General features: G+C 39.1%; 1 protein-coding gene across 1 annotated transcript in view; it reads right to left on the bottom strand.

The window, feature by feature from the left end:
- The window catches only part of Rxfp2 (relaxin family peptide receptor 2), a 65,927-nt gene that overhangs the window by 16,578 nt on the left and 35,753 nt on the right, over nucleotides 1-13,596 (bottom strand). Inside the window, exons 8-14 of the mRNA XM_058582513.1 lie at nucleotides 12,075-12,146; nucleotides 10,967-11,038; nucleotides 8,185-8,256; nucleotides 7,183-7,254; nucleotides 3,603-3,674; nucleotides 3,430-3,501; nucleotides 802-873 (exon numbers count right to left, since the gene is read on the bottom strand). Of these exons, the coding sequence (XP_058438496.1) occupies nucleotides 802-873; nucleotides 3,430-3,501; nucleotides 3,603-3,674; nucleotides 7,183-7,254; nucleotides 8,185-8,256; nucleotides 10,967-11,038; nucleotides 12,075-12,146 (504 nt within the window). The remainder of the gene's footprint in view (nucleotides 1-801; nucleotides 874-3,429; nucleotides 3,502-3,602; nucleotides 3,675-7,182; nucleotides 7,255-8,184; nucleotides 8,257-10,966; nucleotides 11,039-12,074; nucleotides 12,147-13,596) is intronic.

The following is a 13,596-nucleotide window of genomic DNA, read 5'->3' as shown; positions in this document are numbered from 1 at the left end:
AACTGATAGCCTCTCTAAATATTTATGTAATGGTGCCACAAGAAGAGAAATGAACAAAACCACGTGGGTATGCGCCAAACACCTGTCCATCACGCCTCTACTGTAGCACAGACTTAAACAAAATGTTCTCCCAAAAGAGCACCTTCACATCAACACTTTCATCCACTTGCTGCACCCAACTTGTGATCTTACGAGTGAGTCCTCCCTATTTTTGTGGATAACAATGGTTAATTTTTGAAATCATGAACATATAGATTATACAGTTGATAAAGAAATGATTATGTTATAAACACATATATTAACACAACTTAGTGCACTTTAGCCAAATATATTAAAGTGACTTAACAAAAACTACTAGAAAGATTAATTACCTCCATTTTGTAGTGCACTTAGTAACAGTAACAACACCTGGAATTTACATAGCATCTTGCTTCCTAAGGGCTCAAATCTTAGAGCAGCCGACTGCTCACTCATGTGAAGTGAATTAATGTTTCCAGGTCGCCTGAGTACCACTTAGCCAGTGACTTCATCTTGTGTAATATGTGGCATTCTGGTACCCTGATCTCTTATTGGGCCTCAATTGGATAAACATCGTGTTTCCAGAGAGAAGGGTCATTCATGTCGGCGCATCATAATATTGAACTCTATTTGACAGGGACCAAAGGTGACAAAATTAAAAAGTTCTCAATAAAAGACTTTTGTTGCATAAAAACACATTGCAGTGATACAGTAGACAGTAGACAAGACAACATGTGAAACATTTCACTATGTTTTCTTGTCCATTCTTTCATACATACATACATGTGAGAAAGATTCCTCATGGGTTGGAATATTCCTGTGTTTATATTTGGAATTTCTATCCTTTCCAGGTCTCTGGAAAATATACACAATAGATTTAATGTTTCTAGGGTTCAACTTCATTAATAATTGCATTCTTTGTCAGCTCCTCCAAAGGTTTCAAAATTTTATGTTACCAGATCAAATTAGGAGGGAAATTTTAGAGTATGCTTTCTCAGAATATTATCCTTGGAGTTCGTTTTGTCATTCACAGGCAGAACTACATTCCAATAGAACATTTTCATTCATTTCTTTGGTTTAAAGATGGCAAGGGACTGTCGACTTCGGGCCACCATAAGCTGAGCAGCCTTCCCCTTCCGTGCCCTTTCTGTCATGATGTTCTGCCTTACCTCAGGCCTATAGCAACTGAGTCAGCCAACCATGGACTAAACCTCTGAAACAGTGAGCCAAAAACTTCTCCTCCTCTAAGTTGTTACAGTCAGGTGATTCTGGTCACAGTGATGGAGAGCTGACTAACACAACCCCCAGTGGCCCTCACTCTTACAGTGAATGCCCTCCCCTTGGAGTGTGGATGGAGTCTGAGATTATGGCGAGAACTGAGTCCTCACTGGAGGGCTCATAGGGGGGTGTCATCTAGTTACATGAGTCATGTATGTATTCTACAGGAGTTCTTTAAAAGCTGAGCATTTTTTTTTCCAGTTGTTGGCAGTAGAGTAAAACCCTATGAGAACCCAGTTTAGGTGGCTTGTACTTCCAACCTACAGAACTAGGAGATAATAAAATGGAGATTGCTTAAATAAAAAAAAACAAAAACAAAAAACTAGTGAGGGGCTGGGTTCTAGCTCAGTGGTTGGGCACTTGCCTAGCAGGTGTGAGGCCCCAAGTTCCATTCTCAGCAATGCAAAAATCAATCAATCAAAATAGGCAGAGCTGTCTTGTGATTATGAAATCCGTCTGCAGTCTGATCTAATAAACAATGCCATGGAAGTTAGAAGGTTCCATTCAGGGCTGGTTCTCCCAACCTGTGAACATCACCAAAGTGAATTTTGTGGGAAACTGAATTTAAATATCCATTTCTTCCCAGTTTATGTGTTGTGAGGGTTGAAAAACCATGGAGGCAGCCAGAGTAGCTCCGGGTAAGGACAACCATTTTCTAAGATAAAAGTGGGAAGCATAATTCTGATCCCTCCACCTCTTGTTAGATACCCTCAAAGGGCTTCAATGAAACCGCCCAACTGTTTTTTTTTTTTGTACTGGGGATTGAACCCAGGGGTGCTTAACCACTGAGCCACAACCCCAGCTCTTTTTGTTTTTTATTTTGAGACAAGGTCTTGCTAAGTTGCTTAGGGCCTTGCTGAGTTGCTGAGGTTGGCCTTGAACTTATGATCCTCCTGCCTCAGTCTCACGAACTGCTGGGATTACAGGCGAGCATCACCATGCCCAGCCCTACACAATTAATTTATCCAGAAACTTCTACAAGTAAAGACCCTCTTTAGACTGAAATAAGACCTCTTTAGGATGGTGTGCATTAAGAGCTACTATGTTTTCAGAAAAGAGATGGAGGAAGAACAATCTATAACAAAGGAAACTTTTGCTTTTAAAATTATATGATTGAAAGATGCCTGGCTTTTTCTCTTGTTTCTTTTTGGCGAATCTGAATAGGGATTTCTAATATGGTTCTGAGTTTCCCTTTGCCTATCGGGTCCTTCATAGAGGAGTCACCTTACTCTCTGGAACTCGAGGGAGCTCTTATACTACGGAACCAACACATGACTCTAGTAAGAAACTCTGAGCTCTTTCCAAAGGTCCTCACTTTCTTTCTTTTGCTCTCTCTGTTCCTCTTTGACTAATCACAGCTTTAGCTTTATGTGGATGATGTGATTGTGATTAACACCTTCTAATATCCTAAAACACAGAGAACTTAATCTTGCATTAATTTCCAATAAAAACATATTCAACAAAAATAAAAAGTGATATTAAGGATTGATCTTTGGAATTAAATAAAGAAATGCTTCAGGCAGAAATCAGGCAATACTCTGTTGAAAACAAACAAATAAACATTAGCCAACAAATCGTCACCTAGGGAAAGAAATCATGAGGTTCAAAGAATAGTGGGTAGAGTTCTTGACACCATTGAAACCTAATCTGATTGATGTTTTAAGATACTAAACAACATTACTCATCTACATATTTGTGAGATAATTTTTTTACCTACTGAAAAGTAAAAATCTTGCAACGTAGACCGGTTTCAAGTAGCTTCTTACAGAAAAGGTAAAAGGGAAAAAGAAGGCAAGTCTTACATAATTTGTTTCTTTCCATAATTCTAGAAAGAAAATTATTGCAAATTTAATTTTTTGTTAAAATTGTAGGATGAGATTTTTCCATAATGAACCCAGTTTTCAGGAAGAAGAGATATATGTTTCAAACACAGAAAGTGGCTTTGGTACAACTGAATGGTAAAAAATGTGCCTCTGCTATCATTCAGTATATAATTGATGGTAGCCGTGGTATTCACAATCACCTGAGGGTGCATGCTCCTATGTGTGAAACACCCATCTAAAAATCAATGTGTCTCTCAGTAAAATACATCCACTAAAATGATAATGGACATAATTGTGATATTTTACTTACAGAGACTGAAGTTGTTTAAGACTTCCAAACTGGTTCTTGTGGAGATACAAAAGAGGATTGGATGACAGGTTCCTTTTTTACCATTGGAGGAAGGGGAAGAGAAGTATGGATGTTATTATTTCGAAAACCTAAGATGTTGCCATTTACATCTGATGATCATGAGAAGAACTTACAGTTTTTGGAGAAGCTTCAGGTCTTTAAACAGGTGGACTGGTAGCTCCATTATCATGTTGCTAGACAGATCCCTGTTGATGACAGTGCAAAGCCAAAGCAATTGCCTTAGAAGTAAGTGACACAGTTATCACTCTGCAGAGTTATCATCACCCCATTTGATATAACAGAAAATACGAATTCAATTTAATTAACCCGATAACCTGTTACACAACAAGGCCTTGTGAGTCAGCCAGATGGATGTATTTTCCACCACTTACAGGCTTGTGACATTTCTTTCATCCAGTTCCTGTCTGGAATTTCCTTTCACACCCTCTCCAACACATCCTGGCTTTAATATCTGCTTTGATTAATTTCCTCTGTTTTAGGTACTCTTTGTACTACCACTCATGCTCCTGATTCCTACGTGCTTCATGTATGTGATCTCTTGTTTATCCAAATAACCTTTTTTGAGGTCAAGTCTTGCGTCTTCTATTTATTTTGCATTCCCACTGAGACAATCCACCCACATCATCTTAAATGGACAAATGTTTACCTCTTGAATACATTCCTACATGGGACTATTTTTGTATAAGCAAATGAGAGTTTAGAATTAAATATGATAGCATCATTCAATCTGTGTATGCTGGAATCAGAAGAAATCAACACTGTTTAAGAACCCAGAATATCTTTCTGCGTTAGAGAAAATGTAAAAGATAAAACAGATGCACAATTGCCTAATTAAGAGTGAACAAAAAGTCTTAACTGTTCTTGACACTTTGGAGCTGCTGACGGAAATGTGGGAGTTACAGCTAAGAGTTCTTTCCTTAAAGAAGCTTTCATTTAGAGTAACAACTACTGTTCATTGGGGCCCAGTAGGAGGTAGCTAGGTCATTGGGGGCCTTATCCCCCAAAAGAGATTAAGGTAATTCTCCTGGGATTACAGTTAGTTTCCATGAGAGTGAGTTTTGCATTTTTAAAAATGCAAACCTCATCCCAATCCCTCTCTGGCTTGTTGTGTGTCCTAACATGTGACTCTTTCTGTACATGCTAAGTCCAAAATGTCATTTGCCATGACGCCTTCACTAGAGGCTGCATCAGTGGGGCTGCCTGATTTTGGACTATCAGCCTCCAAACCTTGGGTTAAATATACCTATTTTCTTCATAAACCCAGCATCAGGTACTTTGGTATAGCAATAGAAAATGGACTGATATAACCAGATTACAAATCAAGGAAAGAATGATGCAGGTGCAATCACAGAAGGGAAGACAGTAGGTAGAAGAAAGGAGTCATCAATCTTGGCCTGAGAAATTAGGAAGTGTTTCAACAAAGCTCAATGATTTTAGGTGGGGTAAAAGATGAGCAGCTTTTTTAGGTGACAGTAAAGTGTGACAAGAGAAACAAATTCTTGGAATTGAATGTTGTTTTTAGGAGTCAGCAAGTGGTCCAACACGGGTAAAGAAGAAACAACGTGGGGGAAACATAGTAAAAGCCAGCCTGGAAGTTCTTGGAGACAAGATGGGAGGGTTATGAATATGCTCCAAGGCAGTCTTCTGCAGAACATAGTCCAGGCATCAGAATCACTGAGGTTTCTTAGAAAGATCCCATTTCAGGTGCCCAACCCAGAGTTACCACATCAGAATCTCAGGGAGGAATCCTGGTAACTTGGATTTAAACTAATAGACCTGTGATTCCTCTGCACATTAACATTTGAGAGCCATGTCAGGCCGAACATCAGGCAACAAGGAGTGAGGACATTGAGCAGGATAGTAGCATCTTAGGCTCTGAGTCATGGGATGACAATTACATCAGGACCAGAAAGAAAGGCTGAAATGCTAGAAGAGAATCATCGAGGTAAGAGGCTTCTTTATGGCCAGGTGAGAGCTGATGAAGACTTAACAGGGACATTAGCATGGTTTGGGGTCTGGGAAAACTTAGCACATTAAGAGGAAAGCAGACGACCAGGGAGCAGTCTTCAGGCTTGGCTGCCAGGGAGGATGCTACAGCCACGTGATGGCAAGTCCAGGTGAAGGAGCTGGCAATGGGGTAAGATGTGCTGTTACTTTAAACAGTTTGCTTTGGAGGTGATTTTCATGACATCCGAGCACCAGGTCCTGCTAGGTAGGAACTCTAATCTGGAGGTCCAGAGAGGAGGAGCATACCTGGATCAAGGCCCGAAAGGAGAGCCACAGGTGTATGTGGGCCAGAGAGAGCACGGCAATAGAGCAAGATGGTGGTGATCTCGTAAACCTAGACACTGTCCTTGAAAGTGTCAGATAGAAAAATAAAGTACACTCTTCTGGGGGAAAGAATCGAGGGGCCTCATGTACTTATGCTTATTCATCCCCAGGAAGAATTTGATGTTATGATGGCAAGTTATTCAACACTTGTAGAATCAAGACTTGTAGACCTGCCTTGTTCAAGTTTAGTCTATCGACTTCTGAATTTTTTGAAGCTCAGAGCAAAGTGCATTGAACTGGATAGTATACTGGTGGCCTTAAAATCAGCAAGCTAGTATCTCTTAATGGGGGGATCTATCGACATATAAAATAAGACGAAGATTAGGGCAATTTTCAAAATAGAACTCCAACTCACTGTTTCCTTAAGTTTACATATAAAATAAGCCCCTCTTTGTCTTGGGCTGCTGCCCACCCCAACCAGTAACCCAAGTCCAGAGCCTGATGAGGAATGGCCCTTAAAGGAAGTCTGTTCTTAATGGGCTACTTTTAAATTTTTTTTGTCATAAAATAATAATATCTTTCATTATGCAGAGTCTTGCCTATTCTAGTTACTTAGTAAATATTTATGGATTTGATTGATCATAATTGTTCATGAGTTATTTTTTAAAATTACTTTTAAAATCACATTTATTTTTTTTTCTCCAGTCCTTTCTGGATTAAAAAAACAAGATGTTAAAAAAAAAAAGGGAGAAAGAGTTTTTTAAGACATTAATTTCCATTTTAAGGTCCCACTTAGAAGGACCAGTTCTTTACCCCAGTTGCTATGATTTTTAATTTAATAGACGAATGAATTTTAATTTCCAATGATAACCACTATGTGTGTGTGGGGGGCAAAGCAAATGGTTTTATATTTATAAAACAAATATTTGAACAGAAAAAGTTACAGGAGTTCCTTGAATATTTTTCAATGAGCCCATTCCCTGTGCTACAAAAGTCATAATTTCTCAAGAGATAAGAATTTTTATTCCTCATGCAATTTTTATTAATATCATTTCAGTCAGTCCGTTATTCATTCAGCAAGCATTTTACTGAAAATTAACTATACTCCATCCATTAGAGATAAATGATCTCTGTGTTTAAGAAGATCTGGAAAACTCATTTACTCCCAAACATACATACTCATGAAATCACCCAAAGAAAATAGGTAGGGGAACTAGAGTAGGCTAACTCCACATTAAGCCCACTGTCTGATTTTAATGTGCTCTGACTTTAGGATAATGTTGATTTTCTTAATTGAATTTTAACATCCAATAGTCTACAGGATTTTGATTGCCACTAGTGGAAAAGCAGTCTCACTAGTCATTTAAGCTTATAATCCTGGAAGAAGCAATCATATTCTTCCTAGTAGACGATGCTACTTACAGTTCTCCTAAATTTTTTAATGAAGAAAATGTCTTCTCTGGAACAAAATCAATTTGATTTCTAGGCAGAAACCTGTAAGACATGGCGAGAGTCAACACCGTGGGTTTGCGTCTGCTGTCATAAATCAGATGCCACTGATCCGGCTGTAATCTAATAAGCCTCCTTTGAGATCTCAAAGGGAGGCATCTTCTGGTGTGGAACCTGAGGCAGGAATGCCTCCCTAACTCTCCAGGAAGCGCTCCTAGGAGCAACTGGAGCTGCCGGTGTGGTCTATAAAGCTGCACTTGGTTTGGATTCTGATTATTTTAGAAAGTGTCTCTTTCTAGTCTTTCTGCATCATTCTTTTCTCCATTCACCCATTCGATCAGCAATCGTTACCAAGTGCTTACTATCTGTGGAAAACCATAATTAAAACAAACACAAAATACTTGTGTTTTTCAGCTTACCAGTGCAAAATGTGCCAAATTGACCAATCCTTCTGTCTTCCCGCCCCCAGAACAAGCATAAGCAGCATTCAGAATCACCAGTCAGAATCTTTGGCCAATCAAATATGTTAGGTTATTTTCCCTTTAGAATAAGATCATATATATATGCATATAATTTATTTTTTCTTTAGGAAGAGAGATTTCAAGTGATAAGAGTCTTTAGCAGTAATAGCTAATCCTTGCACAACTAATCATATTAACATACGTGATCCCATTTCACTGCCAACCTTTGGGTTAGGAAATGAACTTTTGGGAACCAGGGCAGCTTATAGTGTACACAGAAATGACAACTTCCCTCAGGATCAAGGAGCCAGCGGGAGACCCCCATGGTGGGCAACTTAATTGAAGTCTCAGCTCCACCATCAAAATCAATAAATCAACCTGTGCACTCTCTACAGCAGCTCCAGACCAAGGCTGCAAACAAAACCCTGCCTTAACCTTCATTGCCAATTGTTTTCTTTGAATTTCCAAATCTATCAGGTCTCTCCTCATGTACTGAAGTTCATTGGGTACTTACAGCACGGTGAGCGCATCGCAGGACAGAAAGGTGGAGTTCGTAAGATACTTGATTCGATTGCCTTCCAGGTCCCTGAAAGTCATGGAGGGAAAGTATCTTGAGTATTTTTGTACAAATCATATATGGACAGATACATTTTGTTGACATAGCTGTTCTGAACTTTGTTTTTACTCCAATTCAAAATGTACTGTTTTTCTTGTAATTGTTGCAGGGCTATGTAATTTATAAATGCCTCTTTTCTCTTTCCAGTTAATGTTAGAGCTTAATAAAATTGAGGAAAAGGGCAGCCTAACATCTGCTGAGTGTCTCTCTGTTCTGGACACCATGTTATCAATGATAATATTGTCCAACCATCATATTCTGCCTCAGGTGCTATTCTGCAATTAATGCTTGCTTAGAGGTTCCATTTCCTCCTGGTCATGCATAGTAAGTGGTAAAACTGACTCAAATCAGAACTGTCTGAATCTAAAGCCCAGACATTTAACTATGCCCTGGGTATCATGTATTATTTTATTCTCACATTCTTTCCAATATCAGGTAGATACTTTGGTTCTATATTCCTGAAGGAGAGAGTCAGCCTAAAAAGTTATCTTGCACATACTGAACACCAGTGTCAGGCTGTGGGCCTCCTGGTCTGTGTGATGCCAAAGCACAGATTCCTTCCCCTATAACTTCAGTGATGCCATGGTCCAGTGTGTTGGCACTCATTGTGTGGCAGGAACACAGCCTTGGCACCACCTAGGAATGTATTACAATGGCTCATTCTCGGACTCCACCCAGACCTACTGGATCAGAAACTCTAGGACAAAGTTCCAGCCCCCTGTGTCTTAGAAAGTCCTCCCGTTGTTTGTGATTCCCATTAATGTCCACAAAGCACAGGAGGAAGATGTCATTCTGTCAGGTGATTCCTTAGGACAGTGGCATCCCATATACCCTGGAAATGCCATCCAGAACCTTTGTGAAAGGCAGTCTTACTTTAAGCAGTGCAGGGGAGAAAAAGAAAAAGTCAACTTTCCTGCCAACTTATATTTATAGTCAACTTCCTATAAATTCTCCAAATAGGACAATAGCTACATTTCTGCTTCCGAACTCTTCTCATGGTCACACTAAAATCATCCAACTCTATATCATGTTCCTTTAAATCCAATTTTAAAACCTTGTGGAGATTTTTGTAGGAACTCAATATTATTTTTCCATTTGGAAAGCTGTGATTAGGTACAATAAATGCTATATTATTTTCGATGTCCAAGTATTGCTGAGAAAAACAGGAAAATGTCTTTCACGTTCTCACCCTTAGAACACTTTGGAGTCATGAAAGCAACTATCCCACTTGAAGGCAAGTGAAGAGGGAGAAGAGGCCAGACCAGTGCAAGTTTTCTCTTGCCCTTAAGTGGGAGCAATTTGGATCTGACTTCTCACTTTTCTATTTTCTGGGCATAAGGACTCTTTCTCATTTGTGATCAGGCCATCTTGCTAAATCTGTATTTTCACTGGGCATCTATTTTCTCCCGTGGTGGTTTTGGGAGCTTACAGTGACAATGAGCATGCCGGAAACTCGGGCTCTAAGGCTGGCTCCTGATCTCCTTGCTGTCCTTCCTGCCCAGTGGCTGGGAGGCCAAGCAGGCTGGGGCCCTGATATTCTCTTGCTCTTTCCTGTTTATTTCTCATTGTGCAGAGGTTCTGTGCCTAAATACTTTCCCACTTATTCTTAGTTTTCTTCTCATGCTTTTCAGACCTTATTTCTGCTTTTAATAATGGCACACTTTTATGGATCCTCTAGTATTTTAAAAGGCTTTTGATAATAGATATAAACTTAAGTACATAGAAACAAAAGTGAGTAAACACAATACTGCCTAATAGAGTTTTAACAAGAAACTTTCAATTCAGAGAGGAGTATCATTTTATGGGTACCAGTCCCTTGATTGGATTACAAGAGGAGTTCTGGAGGTTGGTACATTCCCTATTTTTACAAGGTGGGAAATCAATGGCTGTACCAGCCTCGCTGTTGTAGGAGACCATTAAGATTCACATGGCAGAGAATGGTGGGTAGTGGTGGTGAGGCCATAGTGTAAATTAAAGGAGTGTTTTATGTATGAATAGCTAATAAGAAGTGGAAATGGCGTGGCACATCCATCAAAGGTTTACTGAGTACCTACTGAGTCCAAATACTGGGGTACTGAAATCAAATATTTCATTTCTGTCCTTAAGGAACTTAAGAAACAATAGAGGAGAGATGAACAAGTAAACCAGTGATTATATGATCATATACCCTGAGACAGCTGGGAGAGGTAGAAAATGGGGGCACAGCAGTTTTGTAGGAGGCGCAATGGAAGTAAAAACGCAGCCACGGAAACTGGCTGGAATGCCAGGAACAGAGTCCCCAGAGGTGATATTTCAGTTGACTTTTGAAGGAAATGTTGGAGTTAGCCAAAAGAATAAGGGAGCCAGAGCTTTCAAGTTCAAGGAACAGAATGTACTTAGGGAATTGGTGGCAGAACCAGTGGATCCGTAAATCCGGGAGGAAAGGACATTGTCGGAGGGGCAGGAAAAGAGATTACATGGGGTAAGAGATGAAAAATAAAGGGTGTTGGGTGCTCAGGGGGAAGGTCGAATGTCACTCTTGCACCTTTGGGAGCCCTCAAAGGATCTTAAAACTGGGAAGTAACATGATTAGATTTTTGATTTTGGGAAAAAAATTAAAAATGGACTTTCATGAATGAACTTCGTGGCTAGTTTTTGTATTCTGGAGAAATAACAAATTAAACCTTGAATGAATACTCACATCCAGTTGAGTTGAGGCATTTGGGTGCACATCTGTGTGGGAAGGGCCTCTAAGTAGTTATTAACCATAGATCTTTACATAAAGAAAATATTAGTTAGAAACAAAATTATATGCCATCTTAAGAACAGTATTTTTACTATTCCACAATTTAGAGATTTGCATGCCAAAATGAATACGAAGAATGAAGACTTTATACATAAAGACCCCTTCAAAGTGGTCTTTAAATAGGTGATTGGCAAGAACTAAACAGCAGATTCAAAGAAGTCATGAATGAGATATATCCTAGGCATAAATATGATGTGAAACAAAAGCATGCATATAGTAGTGACTTTGAAGTTCATGATCATTTTCCATGTATTCCTCAAGTTTGCAATCATTTCCAGTGCCATAATCCAATGTTTCTTCTTAGGGGAAACATTAATCATTTGTAACATTAAAGGGCCATATTTGAAACCACATTAAATTTAAGGAATGACAGTTGGGGAGACTTGGGAGAAAAAACAACTCAGGAACATGTGAAGTCTCACGATTAATTTATGACGTGGTGGTCCCTTTTGACAAATGGAAAAATAATGATGCCATATGATTAACTGTAAAGAAACATAATAATCCCCTGCAGATGAATCATTCCAGTATATTAATAAACAGCAAAAACATAATTATGAGAACAGCTCTGTTGGCGGGGCAAAGATTCTGGAATTTCCAGTGACTGTTGCTGAACAAAAGCATATTTTTCTCTATTAAATATGAAGTTGGAGTTAGGCTCCTGGAGATCCTAATAGATTTAAATGTAATTAGGATATAATAAAAATGAATAGGATACAAAAGTGAATCTTTGGTCAGCTACTACAAATAAAAACATGCCTCAGGACTTTAAGAAATGGAAGGGGATCCAAAAAAAAATGTCAACTAGTAGGCTTAAAATATACATTATAATCTAGTCAGCTGTTCCCTTTGAGCCATGGGCAAGAAGAAGGAACACAGGAAAGGTTATGACTAATAAAATTTTTAGTGGATTTGAGGTTGTTTTAAGGCTTTTTCTGTAAGCTAGTGTTCGATTTCATTGCAATTTGCAGACAGATATATTGAAAGAGAGATGAACACTTACAGGAAAAACAAGGAATTTAATCCAGTAAACAACCGCTGAGAAATCCTGGTTATTGGATTGTCGTCTAGAATTCTGACAAAACATATCAAAAACATTTCCAATGTTAGACACACTTCTGAAATAAAACCAGAAAAATAAATAAATAAATAAATGGTCCATTCCCTTCTTGCCTCCTCCAACACCTGGCTTACTCCTCCTTGTTCTTCCACATTTGGCCCACGTATCATTTTCCTGAAAGCTCTTCCTTCACCCTGTAGCTAGAATATCACTTTCCTCCAAATTTCTGCAACTTCCATCCCATCACTTATCAAGTTGGAGCCTGATGGTTTGCTTTATTTCCCTGTATCTACTTTCTGCTAGACTTACAAGCCCAGGTATTTTTATTCTTTATCTCGGAGAGCCTGGTCCAGCATAATTCACACTTATTGGCTCCATAAATGCTTTGGCTATTTGATTGGCTGAATGGAGAATGAATGCAAAAATAATCTTTAGGAAATTAACAGATGGCTCTTTGGTCTCATGATGTATTTAACAAGGTCTGTACAAATGAATGAACGGATGTGATAACTATTCATAAGGACTTGGCAGGTGAAAGAGTAAACATATTTGTATATTCAAACCACTGTCTTAAATTATATAGAGTATTTTTTTGTCTTGTAGAAGAAACTAGACTACGGGGAAATAGGTCACCTTCTCTCTTGTTGCCTTTGAAGTCAGGTGTTATTTCCTAGTATTCTGAGGAGTCCCAAAGGGTAGGAAGTAGAAAGGGAGTTACAATAAGCACCTAATATGTGCCAGGAGTTTTGCATGTGACATTTTATGTGTATTATCTGATTTAATCTTCATGACATCTCTCCTACAAAGGAATTAGGATTATAGTTTACAGATAAGAAAAAAGAGACCTAGGTAGATTAGGTACATTTCCCAGGAGATTAAGCACTGGGTCAGGCACACACAAGTTCTGGATGAAGCCAAATTCTTGGCTTTTTCCACTGGTCCAGGACAACCTGTAGAAGATGAGCAAACTCACTCAAAGCCTACTATTGCCCTTTGTTAATTCTCCTGAAGAAAGCAAAGAAATATGCCATGAGAGTCCTAGAGAGGGAGCTAGTGGCTCAGTCTGGATAGTGGTGAAATGCCACAAATTACCATATTATCAGACTTTTCTCTGAATGCTCTGGGAAGCAGAATAAGTCCTTAACTTGCTTACTTTCTGGGTCAGTGGTTTGCAACAGAGGGCAATTTTTCCTCGCAGGAGACATCTGGCAATGCCTGGAGACATTTTTTAGTTGTCACAACTCTTGGAAGAAGAGGTGTCCTACTGGCATCTAGTAGGTAGAGGCCACAGATGGTGCTAAACATCCTAAAAATGCACCAGACATTCTGTTCTCCCTGTCTCCCCTGAATTAAGAATTATATGGGTCAAAATGTCAATAGAGTTGAGGTTGAGGAATCCTGCTCTTGGTGAACACTGGGGGAATGGCAGGCTGACTTGGAAAGCCTAATGCTTGGCATGCCACTG

This window comes from Marmota monax, unplaced genomic scaffold (genome assembly GCF_021218885.2).
Source record: "Marmota monax isolate L192 unplaced genomic scaffold, Marmota_monax_Labrador192_F-V1.1 WCK01_AAM20220418_F8-fsc00011, whole genome shotgun sequence".
Classification (NCBI taxonomy): domain Eukaryota; kingdom Metazoa; phylum Chordata; class Mammalia; order Rodentia; family Sciuridae; genus Marmota; species Marmota monax.
This window is presented reverse-complemented; position numbering and strand designations above follow the sequence as displayed.